The sequence below is a fragment of the Malaya genurostris genome, chromosome 3 (genome assembly GCF_030247185.1).
Source record: "Malaya genurostris strain Urasoe2022 chromosome 3, Malgen_1.1, whole genome shotgun sequence".
In the NCBI taxonomy this organism is placed as follows: Eukaryota; Metazoa; Arthropoda; class Insecta; order Diptera; family Culicidae; genus Malaya; species Malaya genurostris.
The window spans coordinates 140,122,301-140,141,370 of NC_080572.1; the positions used below are offsets into that span (position 1 = coordinate 140,122,301).

The 19,070-nt window shown below is 36.2% G+C and overlaps 1 protein-coding gene across 12 annotated transcripts in view; it reads right to left on the bottom strand.

Annotated features, from left to right (window-relative positions):
- LOC131438020 (dystrophin, isoforms A/C/F/G/H) overlaps nucleotides 1–19,070 on the bottom strand; it is a 1,278,256-nt gene that overhangs the window by 247,119 nt on the left and 1,012,067 nt on the right. For 11 of the 12 annotated variants that reach the window (XR_009230868.1, XM_058607784.1, XM_058607783.1 and 8 more), the window contains 7 exons: nucleotides 7,387–7,646; nucleotides 7,122–7,328; nucleotides 6,937–7,070; nucleotides 6,650–6,879; nucleotides 5,744–6,241; nucleotides 5,175–5,684; nucleotides 4,992–5,123 (listed from right to left, as the gene is read on the bottom strand). Coding sequence is in view for 11 of the 12 variants with exons in the window: in XM_058607784.1 (XP_058463767.1) it covers nucleotides 4,992–5,123; nucleotides 5,175–5,684; nucleotides 5,744–6,241; nucleotides 6,650–6,879; nucleotides 6,937–7,070; nucleotides 7,122–7,328; nucleotides 7,387–7,646 (1,971 nt within the window). In the remaining variant the exon portion in view is untranslated. The remainder of the gene's footprint in view (nucleotides 1–4,991; nucleotides 5,124–5,174; nucleotides 5,685–5,743; nucleotides 6,242–6,649; nucleotides 6,880–6,936; nucleotides 7,071–7,121; nucleotides 7,329–7,386; nucleotides 7,647–19,070) is intronic. The other variant, XM_058607781.1, reaches the window with a different exon arrangement.

The following is a 19,070-nucleotide window of genomic DNA, read 5'->3' on the forward strand; positions in this document are numbered from 1 at the left end:
GAAAGAAGAGATTCGTGCAATTCCGGATCACGTACACCCCAAGTAGCCCCTGATATTTAAAAACAAATTTAGAACAGTCAACTGTGAAAATATATTTTATACTGACGATTCAAACAACAAGTCCACAGGCACCATTCAAACTCAGTGATCCGGCTTCAGTTTACGTCACAGAATTAGCTGCTATTCAATACACCCTTAAGATCATTGAAACCTTGCCCAAAGACCATTACTTCATCGTCACGGACAGTCTGAATGCAATAGAAGCTCTCCGGGCGATAAAGTCAGGAAAACATCCCCCATATTTCCTGGAGAAAATACGATCTTATTTAATATCGTTAGTCTAGGCTCCTTCCATCCTTGTTCTATTCCGGGCAATAAAAAGGCAGACTCATTGGCTAATGAGGGCGCATTAGAAAGTGATATTTATGAAAGACCAACCTGCTTTAGGTAATTTTTCAGTATTTCTCGTCAGAAAACTCTTGAAAGTTGCAAACTTCATGGGGCAATAACGAACTGGGACGATGGCTACACTCCATTATCCCTAAGGTAACGACGAAACCTTGGTTCAGGGTGATGAACATGAGTCGTGATTTCATTCGTGTTATGTCACGGCTCATGTCAAATCACTATACATTCAACGCACATCTCCGGCGTATCGAGATCGTGGAGAGCGGGCTCTGCACCTGTGGCGACGATTATCAAGACTTCTAACACGTCGTGGTCGTGCGTAGAGTATCGCGACGCCAGGTCGGAGCTACTGGAATCCCTCAGGGCCCGAGGTAGACCGCCTTAGGTTCCGGTTCGGGATGTGTTGGCGAGTCGGGATAGCTCATATATGCTTCTCATATACCAGTACCTCAAACAAATTGATATTCAAGAATAATCTGTTATATCTTGCTCAAAAAGTTCCCCCTATTCCTCGACGATTTCTCAACTGTGGCTAAAAATATTCTTCACCTACAGGTTCGACACTAACATCCGCTCGATTCTCCCGATACCTTATCTGTCCACCATCTTCATCGAAATTAACATGATTTTTTGCTTTCACTAATCTTTTCGCTTTCCCCTTCTTCGTCTCTCAACCATCCCGATGTCAACTAATTAGATTTCAGTCGTTCTTAATCATTTTGTTTCCATATTCTCTTTTTACTCTATTTTGCGCTTTTTTACTTCTCTATATTTTTTCATTCTCTTCCGTAACATCATCATCATCGCACACGGAAGGCCGCTGTAGTTTATGAAAAGCATTCGGGCCACCCACCGGGCATACGTAGTCTGGAGGTGTTCCTCGCGGACCCACACGGACCGAAGGATGCGGCCAACATAGATACTTACTAACGTGCTACATTCAATACGCCAAAATCGACCACTGCGACCCCAAAACGACATTATCTAACTATATCATCCTAGTTTTAAGTTAGTTGTTAATTAGAGTTAGAAAAAGCCCTTGGGATCTTAGAGATTAAGCAGTGCGCCCTAAAAATTAAATAATTGAATAAAAAACGTGTTCGGTTACCAGCATATCTCCGGAACCAGAAGTCGCAGTCATTTGATTTTCGAACATTATCAATGGCGCAAACAATCCTAAGCTAGTTAGAATCAGTTCAGCCTTATCCGTGAAACTTGCACGATAATAACCAACGCGTTTTGTCGGCTACGTCACTCATAACATCATATCTCCGGAATGAGAAGTTGCAGCCATTTGATCATCGAACTTGATCAATTACTTAATAGAAGCTTCCAAATGAGCCTTAGCCTGTAAAAATCGGTTCAGCAATTTCCAAGAAACTTGCGCGGTAACAAAAAACAACGCGTTTTGTCGGTTACGTCACCTATACAATCAAATCTCCGGAACCAATAGTAGCTTTCAAAAGAGCTCAAGTTTGTTAAAATCGTTTTAGCAATTTCTGAGAAATTTGAGTGATAAAAATACCTTCGAAAAGTGCACACACATACACCCATGGTATATAATACTGTAGGTCACCGAGGCTCCGTTCAAAAGTCGGGATTTCCAGCGATTCTAATACCATTCCATAGAGAAAGGAAAAAATCTAATGATGCAATATTCTAGATTCGGAAAAAAAATTCAGTGTATATTTTTTGTATAGTTCAATTGATTTCCTATAACTTCTTCTAAGGCAAAATTACCGAATAGATTTCGAGTTAAAATTGTTTAAAAATAATGAAGATTACAATGTATACGCCCTTTTCAAAATTAGTGTTGAGTAAAAAAAATTTCTAGATTAGTGAAAAATACATTACATGATATACCGATCACACATACAAAGTATAAACATAAAATTTTGTGAGTATAAACGTACTCTGACTTGTTGTATTCTATCAATTGGTATTGTATCTATTACGCGCTACTTCCTTGTACTGCAAGTACTCATTTCAAGAGTTATATTTGAAATTCTATGTAATTCGGAAAATATCATTTCAAAACTGTGTATTTAATATTTCATTAGTAGATTGGTAGTTCATTGGTAGGACACTACATGAAGAAGGTAATTCAACGCGAAAAATTACTTGTATATTGCAATGTTTATAAAAGTACAGTGCTGAGATAGTTACAAAGAAAAGTGTTTTCATAATACATGGCGTATCTGGACTATAATAGAATGGTGTGGGTTGTGGATAAGTAAAGCGAGGCATCCTTGGTTCTTCTGGGTATATATATATATATATATATATATATATATATATATATATATATATATATATATATATATATATATATATATGTATATATATATATATATATATATATATATATATATATATATATATATATTATATATATATATATATATATATATATATATATATATATATATATATATATATATATATATATATATATATACATATATATATATATATATATATATATATATATATATATATATATATATATATATATATATATATATATATATATATATATATATATATATATATATATATATATATATATATATATATATATATATATATATACGAGGTCTGTTCAAAAAGTTCCCGGAATTTTTTAATTGCGCGAGTCTGGAGAGTCCGGTGGTCAATTTTTTTTATTGTGTTGGTACATATGTCCCTAATGTATGGTGAAATTTTCGGCTGTATTCATTGTTTACATTCTGTCTTGTAGCGGCTGGTGTAGACGTGTTTTTTGAACTCGCACGGAGAACCCGCAGATCACAAAATTACAATATTGCAATTGTTGTTTCACGCCCTGGTTGTTTCAACTAAAATGTTGTTGATTTAACTAACAATCTGTTGATTTTGACATAACCATTCAGGTAACCGAAATTGTTGTATTCAAATGCTGTCACTTGGCGGAGAACGAAGACAGCAAAAGGCAGAACAAAAAACCTCTTCATTTCACTAGAAGCGTTTCATATTGAAAATTTTCAATGGTAAATGAACGTCATTTATGTTAGTTACGTAGTGGTCGTTTTATGTAAGTGAAAGTATGCAGAAGAATATAACAGTTAATTGTAAAACAAGTTTTCCATGTGTTAAATAGATATTCCTACAGTATAAATGTTTTAATTTCATCTGAGAGTAATGTATTCTAGGACAGTTCATGTCAATGTTATTAAAACCGCTTAACGCTTAAAAATTTGCTGCTAAAGTGAAGTGGTACTATTTGTATTTTCTTGAAAGTGTATCTGTAGCATTAGGTTTACCAGCGAGCCATTCTGCAAGTGAAGGAAAAATTGCCTAATTCCCTGTGACCATTTTTCTGGTGAGTTTCCTTTTGAGAATTGTAATCTTTTGGTTCATTTCAAGCAGTGAACGATTAGCTGCCCCCGAAGAGGCTAACAGTAAAAAATATTGATTGCAATTGGCGTTCAAATAACTGAATAATTGGTTGAAACAACTGAGACATTTTTTCGCTTTCATGCATACAAATAACTTTGTTGGGATTGTGTCTTTGCTCAATTGCACGAGTGACATCTCATTAAAACGTTTCATTGTTCGCTCAGGGTGTTTGGCATTGCTCAACTGAAACGTTTCATTACTTGTTGGGTGTCGTTGCTAAGCTGCCAGCACGATAAATAAAAAATGACAGATTAGTTAAAACAACAGTCGATTAGTTGTACCAAATTTTAACCAATCAAAATCAGAAAAACAACTAATATTTTAGTTGTTTTGCGATCGCTGGCTTTTCCGTGCGGCGATTTTTGTTAGTTTAAACAATGGAAGAATTGAAGAGTCAAAGAATTTGTATTAAATTTTGCGTTAAAATTGAAATAAAGTGTAACCAAGTGTGCGAAATGTTACAGAGAGCCTACGGTGAGTCTGCTATGAAAAAATCAAGTGTTTACGAGTGGTATAAGCGTTACCAAGATGGCCGCGAAGACGTTGAAGACGACGAACGCTCCGGTCGACCCAGCACGTCAATAATCGATGAAAATGTGGGAAAAGTGGAAAAAATGATTATGGATGATCGCCGAATCACTATTAGAGAAGTTGCTGATGAAGTTGGCATATCAGTTGGCTCATGCCATCATATTTTTTCAAATGTTTTAGGCATGAAACGAGTGGCAGCAAAATTCGTTCCAAAACTGCTGAATTTTGATCAAAAAACAAACGCATTACCCTCGCTCAGGAGCTGTTAAACGACGTCAACGACAATCCAAATTTACTTGAAATTTTTTTTCCTGTTCCCAAAGTTGAAGAGACCCATGAAAGGACAGCGTTTTTCATCGATTGAAGATATATATATATATATATATATATATATATATATATATATATATATATATATATATATATATATATATATATATATATATATATATATATATATATATATATATATATATATATATATATATACCTATATATATATATATATATATATATATATATATATATATATATATATATATATATATATATATATATATATATATATATATATATATATATATATATATATATATATATATATAATACACATATAGCAATTAAAATTATAATACCTCATCCAATAACTGTCTTAGCCGTAGTAGTTGTGCTTCTAATTGCCTATTATGGTCTTCTAAAATTTGCATCCTTGCTTCCAATCGCCCTTTGTGTTGGCGCAATAGTTTAGCTTCGGTAATCATGTCCTGCTAGATAAATTAACATTACATAAATTGAAAACACAAGTTTGATATTTTTACATTTTCTCCCGCAGGTGCATTTTTAGATTGCATCTCGTCCGGAGTTATTGTTGGAGTTTGTTTGGATTTCAACTGTTCAAACTCTGCCTGCAACGAAGCATTTTCTTCTTCCAAGTCTTTGATAATTGCCTCTAGTTCTTCTCGTTGTTCTGCATCCATGATTACCATGACTTGAACAGGTGATTTCGGAGCACCGTTATTAGGAAGAGATTGACAATATTGTGCTATCAGTTGATGTTCATCATCACTGTCAGGAGTTGAATTACTACACGTGCCGTACTCAACTTGTGCTAAACGTGATGCATACATCTCAAGTCTAGTGTGCATATCGTTTTGCAATGCATGTGTGCCATGTTGAGGACTAGGCGCAGGACTTTCTAAAGCGTCCCCTTCAAGTACACTCTGTACGGGCAAATAACCCACACGAGGGTGTTTTCTGAAGTATTTTCTGCTCTTAAATTTGTTTCGAAGCGCTCGAGTAAAGTCTCTGACGTCTTCTGTGGAAGTGGTCTGAAACATGAATTTTAAACTGAATATATTGAATTTGCTTTCGATTATGTATTACTTACAGTGGTGCAATACTCGTGCATAGGATGAGAAAGCTTGTGATTTTTAGCATTGCGACCTAAAAAGAAACAATTCTGACACATGTCAAAATTAAAACATTTCAAACAACGGTAGCGAAATCCAACTATTGGATATTCTTTACAAATGTTGCATTTAGCTTGATGTTTTGCGGTTTCCGCAGCTACTAATCTATGCAATACTGGAAGCCACACTAAGCTTTGTGGTTCATGTTGAAGCCAATTCAAAAAATTCTGGGCCTCAATAGTATTTTCAAGTGGTTGATTTACACCTGCACGTTCGAAACAGGAACGCACAGAGGGTTCGATATTCGATCCTCCAAATGCTGCCACCTCTCCCAGCTGTCTTGGAACTTGTATGCAGTCATGTAGCAGTAATCCTAACTTACGCTGGTCGACTTTTTTCTCCAAATCGGCAATCAGTCGAAACAAATAGCGATATTTTTCTTCAAGATTTCCTTTACATAATAGTATTAGGCCAACCTTTAAGAAAAGTTTAATTCATTAATAAAACCCGTAATTTCGTAAACTAAAATTTCAATGTTTTTCTAATATGTATCCGTAAAACAGAATTGTTTTGATTTAAAATTGATTGGTTATACAAAAATTTTAAATGCAACGCATTTTTGTTCTTATTATAACATTTAAACACGCACGACGTTTATTTTTTTTTTTAAAGATTCAAGATTCAAAAACGTATTCTTTATCTCATTCAACTATCCCTAATTATAATCTGTACAGCTTTGCAAATTCCGTATTCATAATCTGTACAGCTTGGAAATTTAAAGCTATAATATCAGAAAACCATTGAAACAAAAAAATGTTTTGTGAATGCAGCTCATAATTTATTGGTGTATGCTTTGAATTCAAACGATAATATATCATGCTTACCTTAAAACTAAGAACACGAATTTGTCCAGTACGCTGCGAGTCATATACATTAAGAATCCAATTGACAGCTAGATCAAGCATCATTGCCATGTCAATTGATTCAATGGTGACATACAATGAAAATAATACTGTCGTCATATCCGGGATATCTATTAATTTGTCATTCTGAGCTCTTAGACCATGTCTATCAAATGCCTCTATCGTAACATCCATTGCTAATTGGTCAAACGCTGTAACTCAACATTATAATTTACCTCTTCAAACAACCGAAGAAACGAAAATCATACCCAATCTTTTCTGTACTGTTCGTAACTTTAACGCAGTTCTATAAGCGGAGAACCTAACGTTATTAAATTCGGCAAGTAATTTCATCAGTTCAATCATTTCAGGGTGATCCCAATGCGTATCCTCTCTTTCGTGGCTAAAACATGATATTATTATGTAGAGAACGATAACAAAAATGCTAAGATACTTTATATAATAAGGCACTGTGGCTGGCGTTGTAGCTCTTTCCCAAGGCGGCTTTACACTTGCCGCTAAATTTGGAATCTGGCCAACGTTAACAGTACTATCACCAAATGTCGACACATTGTATACATCGGAAGTATGGGGTTTGTTTGCACCATATGCCGTCAGGGTTTTATGTCGTTCATCCATAGCTATATGTAATACGTTAATTCTGTAATTAAACCAAAATGAATTAAGAAATTTTTAAATCGATTATCCCAAGTGCCAACCGTGTATTTAAATCCTCAAGCTTAGCAAGACAATGAACAGGTACAAGCAGGTGATTAGTTGTGAGGAAACTTTGCTGTTCTTTGCAATCATCCAAAAGCGCTCCAGCAGTGGTCATTTTGTCCTTTAAACGTTGCAGGTGTTGCATTTCTTCAGTAGCTTTGGATGTACTAGTGGGGCTAGTCCATGAATAGGTAAGTGTTTCGGCAGATGCAACACGAGAACCCAGATCTTCCAGAACTTTTTGGAATTGTCTCATTTTCTGTAACGAAAATAAACCAATATTTGAATTATTTGTTAACTTGTTAGTAAATGTTGCAATTCTGATAAATTCTGAAGCTCGTTTCATTACAAAGTTACAGATAAAGTGTTATTATGTTGTTAAAAACGAACCATGCTAAAATCGGTCCGAGGCAAATTGTCATGAAAAAGTATGCTGTACACAGCCTTTTTGGTACTTAGAAACAATTGTATGTAACAGTATGAAAAATCGTGCTTCACGTTGCTCCCAAGCATTGCTTTGTCAAACAGCGCTCAAAATTCCTACTGCTGGAATAAGGGGAAAAGTCGCTTATACTAAAATGTCGATATCTCCGTTGAAAATGGACGGATTTCAACAATCTATGGCTTGTTGGATAGCTGTTACCGTGTGGAATCTAAGTATAGAGACATATTCTGTTTTCAAGGTCAAGTGTGACAGATACTGTCGAAAAACTAAAAATTTTGACATAAAACTTCGTATAACTCTAAAAGTAAACATCCGATCTCAAAACTATTCAATAGCGTTCTGGGTGACGGGGAGACCTTTCATTTGCGACTAGTTTGATCTAAATCGGTCCAGCCATCTCTGAGATCTCGACCTCTTAGTTGACAACACACATACAGACACACACACACACACACATACACACATGGACATTTGTTCAGTTCGTCGAGCTGAATCGATTGGTATATGACATTCGGCCCTCCGGGCCTCGGAAAATTTTTTTAAAGTTTGAGCGAATTCTATACCTATTTTTTATATATATAAAAAAAGAAAAAATGAACTAGGAACTACTTAAGGAATAACGTGAGACCCGTTTATAAATCGAGTCAATTATAATCTGTGAAAACCTTTAAAAAATCATCTCTTTACGTAATTGAGTTTAGTTTGTTATCCTGGGTTTATGCCTGCATATTGCAGGCGTATGTAACTACCTCTTTTGATTTTGCTATTTCACTCATCTGAGATAGCGGCTGCCGAATGAATGAAATGGCAGGTCGCGTATAGATTTTGAATCTGCCTTTGCGTATATGTGTGTTTAGGAACCTTGTTGAGTGGATTTGATTTCTCTCCTCTCTTCTTCGCTTGACCTTAATGTTAAAACCTCTATAAACAAAACAAATAAACTATGTACGCTGTGATACTGGAGAATTAATAATAATAATAATAATAATAATAATAATAATAATAATAATAATAATAATAATAATAATAATAATAATAATAATAATAATAATAATAATAATAATAATAATAATAATAATAATAATAATAATAATAATAATAATAATAATAATAATAATAATAATAATTCCTAATAACGGTGCTCCGAAATCACCTGTTCAAGTCATGGTAATCATGGATGCAGAACAACGAGAAGAACTAGAGGCAATTATCAAAGACTTGGAAGAAGAAAATGCTTCGTTGCAGACAGAGTTTGAACAGTTGAATCCAAACAAACTCCAACAATAACTCCAGACGAGATGCAATCTAAAAGTGCACCTACGGGTGGAAATGTTAAAAATATCAAACCTGTGTATTCTATTCATGTAAAATTAATTTATCTAGCAGGACATGATTACCGAAGCTAAACTATTGCGCCAACACAAAGGGCGATTGGAAGCACAACTACTACGGATCTAGGAACGGTTCTCGGGTTATTCGTTGAATACTTCTTTGTTCATTTTGATGTGGAATACATCTTTGTTTTATATATAGGGGTGCAAATTAGAAACTCAAGGAAAATACACGTAGAAATGTGGTCAGGTTTTAAACCCTTACAGTTCAGGCAGTTTTGTAGCAATTATTAATATTATTTTACCATTTGATTGGAAATATTTCTAAGTTTCAATTTGAATGTATCAAGACACATATTTTCAAATATGTGTAATTGAAATTTTGAATAATAGACCAGTGTCATATTTTATCTGCTAAAAATCTCCGGTATACCGGATTTCCTTGCCATAGACGTTGGTTTTGAAGGAGTAAGCGATATACCAATGGGAAAGCATCGCTCTGATTGGTCAATCGATCAAAAGCGAAGTGTTTCAGTTCTACGTGTAGGATGCTAGAGGTAGGTTGTTGCTAGACAGCAAGACAAAAAGTGCCATAAAACGATTTGAAGCTTTAATTATTTTGCTTTGATCTTGTGTAATGCAAGTTTCGTTGAAATACTTTGTTATGTCGCTTTTCAAAAATCGCAGGGTAAATTTTAAGTGCTTAAGATTAATTTATTATTCAAATAAAATGAACTCAATTTATTATTGAAATCGCAGAATGGTAGCAATGGTAGAGAAATGAACGCTATAAAAATATCTACATTTTTTTCCCTTTATAGGCTGCTCTGGCCGAGGGGGGTGGTTACAACGATCCACACTTTCCATACCGGACGAACTAGGCTATGGTGCCCAAATGAACACTAGTAACGAAGGAGGAAACCGGCCTATCATTGATAAGTTCCCTCCAGCATGTAACCCAAGCGACAGATTCCTTTACGGTTATCAATTTGCAACGAAAGATACGAATATCTTCTATTGCAAGTTCGCCAGAGAATTTGTCACTTGAGCAGGAAGTGTGTGCTTCACCCTGTAACCAGTCAATCATTGAGTCGTGCGTCTGTATCGTATTGGTATTTTGTCATCCTACCAACTGCTTATGTGTCTTAAATGTCCTCGTCGATGAAACTTTGGAAAATTTCGCATTGTATCCGCTTCGGTCTTGGCCCTGCTTTCCTATATAGTCTTTTATGTCTAAAGCGGTACTTACGATTATTACTTTGAAGTTCCCTAATCAATGTAGATATGTTTGGTCTACCTACACTATCCAATCTAATCTATTCTAATTGCTTCTATCTTTGTCGATGTTACGTTACGTTTCCTTTTGCCCCATTGCATTGCTTTTTACTATACCGGAGACACCTGTTATTATCACAAGCTAGTAGATTATCAAGAATAAATGAATAAGAATAAGATTGATAATAATAATAATAAATACAATAATAATAATAATAATAATAAAAGTGATAGTAAAAATCTTAAGGTATTTTACTTACCAAAAGCTAGGTAATTTTATTAAATACCTATTTTGCTTCGTCTTGAGAACATTCTAGGGTCTGTTTCTTGGTCTTAAATCTTCGATGAAAATCCTTTGTTTCAGCAGGCTCGGTTTTGTTGAGAACATAAAATAAAATAAAATAAAATCAGGTGTTAGTAAGCTTGCTAAATTATATAACGTAAGGATGCGCATTTAACACTAGATTGTCCAAGAAAGTCACAATATGTAAACAATGGAAGGATTGCTTAAAATTCTATGAACTTTTTTAATTCTTTATTTAACGATATATGCACTTAGGCACACTGCACTAGCTTTTATTTATTCTGTTACAGTTTTTATTATTGACTTTCTCTCTTCCAATCATTTTGACTGCTTTAGAGCAATTTAGGTCTAAACTAATGCCGTTTTTCATTGAAAAACACTGGTGGCGTGGATTGCTCTGATTTTACACTTTCGAGCAGAAATGCAATATTTTGACGGTGTTTCATTGGTGTTTGGGCCTTTTAGTGTTGAGCACGCATCCAGGAAACAAGAACTACATGTATTTCGTGAAGAAATACTAGGTGTGATTGGATGAAATGGTCCACGTGAACCGTTCTCTTCCAGAAACACACATCTCACATTCTTAGTTAGAAGGTGACATCTGTGTCCAAGTTGGAGAAATCTAAGTACATTCAAACCTTTCTCGATTTGAGAGTGTATTCAAACCTGATTAATCAGTTTCGCCGTCATTGCAATTTGTAAACATTACCGATACCGAGCCGGATCGGAAAGGTTTGAAAGTTCCTAAACGGTTCATAAGATATCAATTTACTCCTATTCCTGATAACAATAGTCCTCCTTTTAGAATTAAATTCACCAAGCTCAAGACGAATATGATATATTAATATTCATCCCAACTGGATCAAAATAATTCAAATTGGTGACCAATTCCAGGCATAAGAATGCTCGAAACCACCTAATGACCTATTGTCAATTTCAAGCACTATTAGTCCTGTCCACTCCGTGATCGATCCAGACAACATAATAATTTTCATCTTTTACAATTACAAGCGAACGATCGATCTCGGTATGGTCCGACTTTGTCAATACGCGAAGTGTAAATTGACTCCCACCCCCATCCGCCAAAGGGGGGTACGCGCCCTGTAGCTCATCATCCAAAGCCCAGGGATGAATGCTATAAAAATATCTACATACATACAAAACTTGACTACACGCTTGGCGAAAAGAAGCTTAAATTTCGAAATCCGTTACGATAGTATACACGTTGGTATAATTGCATATATTTGGGCTATTAATGTAATTTCGGTAATTTCTTCGGATACAAGACAAACACGAATCAAGGTAAACAGAGTCCGGGTTCGCGTGTTCGATGTTGGTTCTTAATACACTGAGGTCTTTTGATACGTGGGAGATATGCACCGCGTAACTTCGGGAATCCGCATATAAAACAGCGTAGCTTCGGAAATCCTCCTAAAAATGCCGCGTAACAAACTTGTTCCACATCAATAGCTCGAACAATCCCATGGGACTGATCCTTGTAGTTTTTTTGTTATTTTTACTTCAAACTTGAAATGCTTGGTAATCTAGACCTCCTCCACTTTTGTTTCCGAAGCGTTTCGGGACAAATCGAGGTTTTTTTCCCCTGTGATGAGATGTGTGAGTGATTGCTTCTCCTGACTGACTGAACGACGACAATCACATGTTTTCTGCTCTTGGCGAGCAAATCCAATGTTGTAAACGGTCCTCTCCGGAGGTACAACTAGGATTTGTCGATTATGTTACTATTACGATAACATCTCCGTAACTAGAAGTTTCAGTCATTGTCGAGATAGAAAGTCGGTTAAGCCATCGGTTACGTCACTTCTACGATCTTTATCCACGTCCGGAAGCGTTAGCTATTTGATCTTAGAACACAGGCCTAAGCTGTACAGTGTACTTGAAGGGGACGCTTTAGAGAGTCCTGCGCCTAGTCCTCAACGTGGCACGCATATCTTTGCGATATCCGATAAAAGTGAGCAGACAGACAAAAGATGCGAATTTTCGATTACATCACTTCTACAGTCATATCTCCGGAACAGAAAATGTCGGCTTTTCGATCCTAAAACTTAATTTATATTTTTGCTGTTTTGTCACTTCTCCCTAAGGGGCACGCTAGTGCACAATTTTTGTACCCTCTTTACAATGTTTTAGGGAGAAAATATTGAAGTCATTTCTTGTTTCAAAGGTGAACAACATAAAATTTTAGTAAAAAACTATTATACTTATATTTAGGTTTTATTGTTATAAAACAGTAACTTTTGTTTACAATATACGCAACAAATTTTTAAGCAGCTTTCAAATTTTAATCAAATTTTGCTTATGATTATGTTCGAAATTATTCTCTCATTGTAACTGCTATGGCATGGACAGTATTGATGGGGAGAACTAAATTCAAATGAAAGGTATTATGGTTCTATACGGAATACCTGAGTTTCATCCGAATCGGACTTCCGCTTCCGCGTTGGACAATTTTCAAAGAGTGCTACAACTTGTAAAAATAATGAAACTTCCAATCCTATCTTGAAGAAGGATCTCTTTAAAAATTCTTAAATTGAAGTACAAGACTAAGCAACAAATGTTTTTGTCCCCCTAAATTATGGATCCGGAAAACTGTGAACTGATGCAGCCGTCTCATCGCCAAGAAATACATTCGAATGTACCGATGAACTTTTCCTTTTCGAGTTAACAAATTGCCAAAAACTTCCTGGGTTGCGTTTCAGTTTAGTCTGCATACGGAACTTGCATTGAGAGCACGGTAAGCATTTTCCGATCGATGAATATGGCGGACGTTAACAGAATTTTGTTGACAAAGCAATTTGCGCTGGTATGAGTTTCGTTTACGCTTCAACTGTCGTAGTTCCCAAGTAGTAGTTCCCAAGCTGGGGTGAAAGGTGGTCTGAGGTGAGGTACATTTGACTCAAGCAAGTTATTAATTTTAAAGTAAAAGATTTCTGCTATATCATCAACTTCCCTTGTAGAAAACAATAAATCCCAATCAACATAAAATTTGCTTATAAAAACGGGAAAAGTAGACATAACTACCAACCATTAATTCAATGAGCGCATGGCACCGCTTTCATTATTCCTTGTTATTTCGGTGCTATCGCAATTGTAAAGAAATGAATTTCAAGCGGAGGGTGATGAGTGTCCACGGGAAGCAGCGGGGTAGGGCTGCGATCGACTATACAACAAAACAAAACACAAGATCAAGTTTATGACCAAGTTAATTATACACAAGATTTATCTGACCAAGACCTAGACATTCCATCCCATCGAGTAATGTGTGGCTAGCATATGGCAACAGAGAACTACTGCAAATAATACTAGTATCGTATTTAACCCAATGCATTTGCGGCTGATTATAATCTCCACACACGAGAAGTACATCAATATCCGTACATTTCTCGCGCAAGTCGTTCAAAGAGGCAATATGTTCATTGATTACGCTCAAATCCTGGCTTCGATCTGGTGGAATGTAAATTGCTCATAAGACTAGATTTGTGCCTTTAATTTTTGCAGAGATAGAAATTTGTTCCGAGTTTCGTCCGTACGTTGTGTGTATCATTCTGCAAGAATATTGATGAGCCACTGCGATCAGCACACCACCGAATCATGTTTTATTAATATGTTGAAAACGGTCGCAGCGGAACACGTTGTAGGCCGTTCCAAATAAATGAAGGGAGGAAATACAATCGTCAAGCCCAGTTTCAGTAATTACAATAACGTCGATATTGCATTCAGTAGAGTACAGGAACAAGTCATCGATTTTCGTTCTTAAACCTGTAGCATTCTGTGGAAAAATCGAAATAGAGTTGGCATATAATCGCTCATTAGTAAATCTAATGAATCGTACAAATACTCGCCTCTGGTGAAAGCTCTGCAGCTCCAACCGTCCGCTGATATTCGCGTTGCATTCAAACAATTGCCGTCAGTGTTGGTGTGTCTACAGGATGATCGCTGGGGGAATTGATCAGTTATCTCTCGATGTTTTTTTGAAATCTCAACAAATTCTCCAAACAGTAAACCAGTTGCAAACATGCAGCGTTGATAGCTTGCTGCTTGTGTACTGGATCCAGGCCAACTTTGAATGAGATGTAAGTTTACCAGCTGCGTTTTTTCTTTAGGTACTAAACGAATGACATCAAAGGGAGAATCCAGATCCAAACAGCGGGTGACTATTTTCTGTACATCCTCGTTACTGATAAGGGGATGAAAGTCCGATAAATGTAGCCAGAATCTGGGATGAACTGGGATGAATGTAGCCAGAATCTGGGAGGAACTAGAATTGATATTGATTTGTTTCAATTGGTAATTTTATTATTATTATTATGTTGCTTTATTTACCCTAGGTTCTAACCTTATGGTCATTCGCCGAGGTTGGGTATGTGAAGATAAGTTTACAATTCATTTTACATTTTACGCTATTGAATTCGGTCAAATAGCTGCGCGTTTTGCAGGAAGCATATTGTGGCCCGTTCTATCGCTGGATCGTTACTCAATACGTCGCGTATGGATGATGGTAGCTCGTGCTGGGTTCGCAGATTGGAGAATTCTACGCAATTGATCAGTAGATGTTCTACGGTTAATCTGACGTTACACGTTTGGCATATTGGTGGTGGTACTCGTTCGATTGTATGGGCGTGTGTGATTCTGGTGTGGCCAGAGCGTAGTCTCGAAAGTACCCGTTGTTCTTGCCGACTGTCTCTGTCTATCCATCGAACTGGTTCGCCTTTTATCTTCTGGGTGTGTCCCGGTGTTTGTCTCCAGGTTCTTGTAAAATGATATGTCGCACTTTTGGATATTTTTTTTTCACTAGATCAGCGCCAGGTACTGTCTCGGTTAAATACTCGGTGCTCGATCGTCCGAGTGAGGCCAATCGGTCCGCATCCTCGTTTTCTTGTAGTCCGGCGTGCCCACGAATCCAGCACAGCACTGTTCTTTTATCCCAGTGTTCCTCGATCTCTTGTACGAAAGGGTGGCGACATTTCCCGGATTCGAGTATCTATCATGCCATTTCTGTTCAGAGAGGTGATCTCCGCTCCGTAGAATATTTTACTGTCGATCAGTGCCTTACTTATGTTGAGGGCAGTGGTTCTGTTCCACCTCGGGTTTCTGTTGCTGATGGTACGAATGAGACGTAGTCGACTTTCACATTCTCGCTTGATGTTCCTAAAGTGTGGTAAAAAGGTGGTGTTGATGCACAATTGCATATGTCAGAAGACAAGTTTAAGTGAGCATGAAGTAGAAATCGATCAACGTTATTTTTCGATCAGTTTTATTAGTAGTTGAGAGAGTTTGCAATTACATTCGTCTACGTTATAGGCTTTCCGGCATATTCCACGTGCAAGCACCTCGGCCGAGCGGCGGCGGAAGAAGAATAACGAAAAGGGAATGGGTCTTTTTCACAGTTAGAAAAATAATAAATTTGTTTCTTATTTAAACTTTTATTTGTTTTGTAATTCACAATAACGTCTTGTAGCAAATTTTTCGCAAAACTGTTACCACTCGTTATCTTTTCTCGATGACACTACAGTGGGTCTGTACTGGTTTATGCTTCTTGTGCTATATGTTTTGTTCACGCAATCTATCTTATTCCTTAGAGTCAGCTTACAACTTCGATATTTAATTCTATTTATCACTATTCAGAAACTGTTTCTGCCACTCATATTCTGCGAATTCTCTTCTTTGTAACGATTTTATACCCGAATTGATATCACTAAAGAAAACGTTTATTAACACGAGAACTCGGACGAGACGGCCTAACTTATCTGCGAGTCGAATCCACGAGACTACCGGCCATTTACCGCGCACTCTTTACAACTGAACTAACCGAATACTCGAAGCAAAAACTACTTAATACCGACCGCTTCTGTTACCTCTCTAAAGTTATGAAATTGAACTGGACACAAACTTGCCGACGACCGAATTAATAACAACTACTTAATTTGTCTACGGGCCGACGCCCGAGACCAGCGCCTAGTTACCGCACTCTGAAGAACTTAACTGGATACCAACTCTTCCCAACTATGGGTTTTTAAGCTCCTAACATTTACTTTCGGGTGAATCCCGAAGATTTTAGTACAAGCCGAGCTTGTGATTCTAAGTAGAAAGTTCATCCGACTTTCTCCCGAAGTTCTACCGAAAGTCGAGACCACTGTCACTATGCCAAAGGCAGTGTCTTTGTTTTTACAACATTGCTGCGCTGACTAATGCCCGGAACTGTCTATGGTTTTATAACAAAATTTCTTAAACATCGTTGCGATGACTAATGCTCGCAAATGTGCACGCTTCAATAACAAAGTTCATACCTGAAGGTTGCAGCTACGCTGATATGAGAGTTTCCTTCACAATTTCCTACTTTTTCTACAATACTAGCCAATTCAAAGGAAAATTTGCTAAGGGCGCTGCATGCCCCCTTACTTACTGAGCTTGGTGTTACCTGAAGGGTAGACATCAAGTCGAATGCGTTGGTTTATAACATTGAGGTTTGTAGCTGGAACACAAATTTCCGTATTTATAATTACTTTTTTTTCATTTTGGCTATACGCAAATTAAATTCCCTAACCATACGATGGTCCTCGTATGTGTGTTCTCCTCTGACGCCATCCTGTTCCATGGTATGCTTCTATTGTTGCTTTATCTGTGGGAGTGATCGAACGGTTGCTAGTCTCGGACTCTGGGTTCCGTGTCGTTCTCGTTCCTAATAGCTCGTTCTTCTGTGTTGGTGATACGTATTAGGGCTTCTCGTTGTTTAGGTACTCGCTTCGTTGGGCATAGTTGAAAATTGAGCATTGACTCCTTTGCGATTTGTGCCTCATTGAGATTACTGCCAGTAGTAATAATAGTTCCGTAAAAACATATGTGATGAAGCTTTTTCGTTGATTAGTCAAGTATTGGTATTCTGTATTGTTGCTTCTCATCATGGCTTCTCGTTGGGTACAATGTGTTGCGGCTCCTAGCAGCTTTTATGCATTTCATTTGATTTCGTGGTTATTTTCTTCGTAGTGTATTTTTTTAAACAACCAATTGTTTAAATTTTCACGTATTAATAAACTTTGATTTTCCAATAATTGTTTATGGTATTCAGCTGAGCTTTGACAATGCTCACTGAATGAATTATAGGGTAGCAGTTTGTAACGTTGTGGCATACCCACGCAAGTCATCTTTAACTGTGTTGACTGCATTTACTTCCTTCTTGTTTTGTTATCAGTTGTACTTGTTGATGTAGCAATTTGTAGCATTACCATTATTTCGATTTGTTATCACGTCTTCCATATTAAACTTTTTCGTAATTTTTCTGCCTCGATTTTTCAACTCGTAATTGCCTCCTCCGACGTTCTTCCTTCTGACATCTTGGTGATTCCCCGGTTCCCTTTGTCTTCAACTTGCCACCGCATCCGATCACACCCTCTCGTTCTCTTAGATAGCTTGGCTAAGCTACTGACATCCTTCCTTCTGCGACGACTATTTTCGTGCACACACACAGTTCGGGACTCAAAAAAAAACTTTTATTCATTTTGTATGATTCTGTGCCTTTAGTGTAATCAATTTTCTATTCTATGATTGTTATTAATATTATTTTTATATACGTATTACGCAATCTATTGTCTATTCTATTAGTTGTATATACGTTTCTTTTTTTTTATAATCGCATTGTGCATCATATTCTCTTATTTTTTCCGTTATCATATCTGTGCGCATCGTAAATTTTTTGTTTTCGCTATTATTTTTCGTTTTGTTAGTTGAATCTATGTTTTTTTTTTATGCATTTAAGTGTTTCTGCGATATATTTATTAGTCTATATGTTATCTCGTGTACTTTTCCATTAATCGAGAAGCTTTTATTTATATATATATATATATATATATATATATATATATATATATATATATATATATATATATATATATATATATATATATATATATATATATATATATATATATATATATATATATATATATATATATATATATATATATATTTGTTGAGGTACCTCGCACCTCTTTTTTAACCCGTAGATACAGGTCGACAACCCGTCTGTCGACAATACGTCTGTCTGTGGATATAAAATTGTTAATTAAGTTGCGGCATGCGAATGCTTGTTGCAGTTTATAGGGTAAGGGCTCCCTAATTCATCTGAGCTCCTATTTCCATCTCATCCCTTCACCTCATTACTTTGAACACGAATAATATTTTACAACCTACCTGAACCAAACTGTGAAATGTTTTAAAATGATTATAAATGCTATTGTCACACTTTCCCATTGAAAGAAATGGGTTTTAGTTCTTCGGTTATCGTTTTTTTCATTTAAAATGAACTCACTT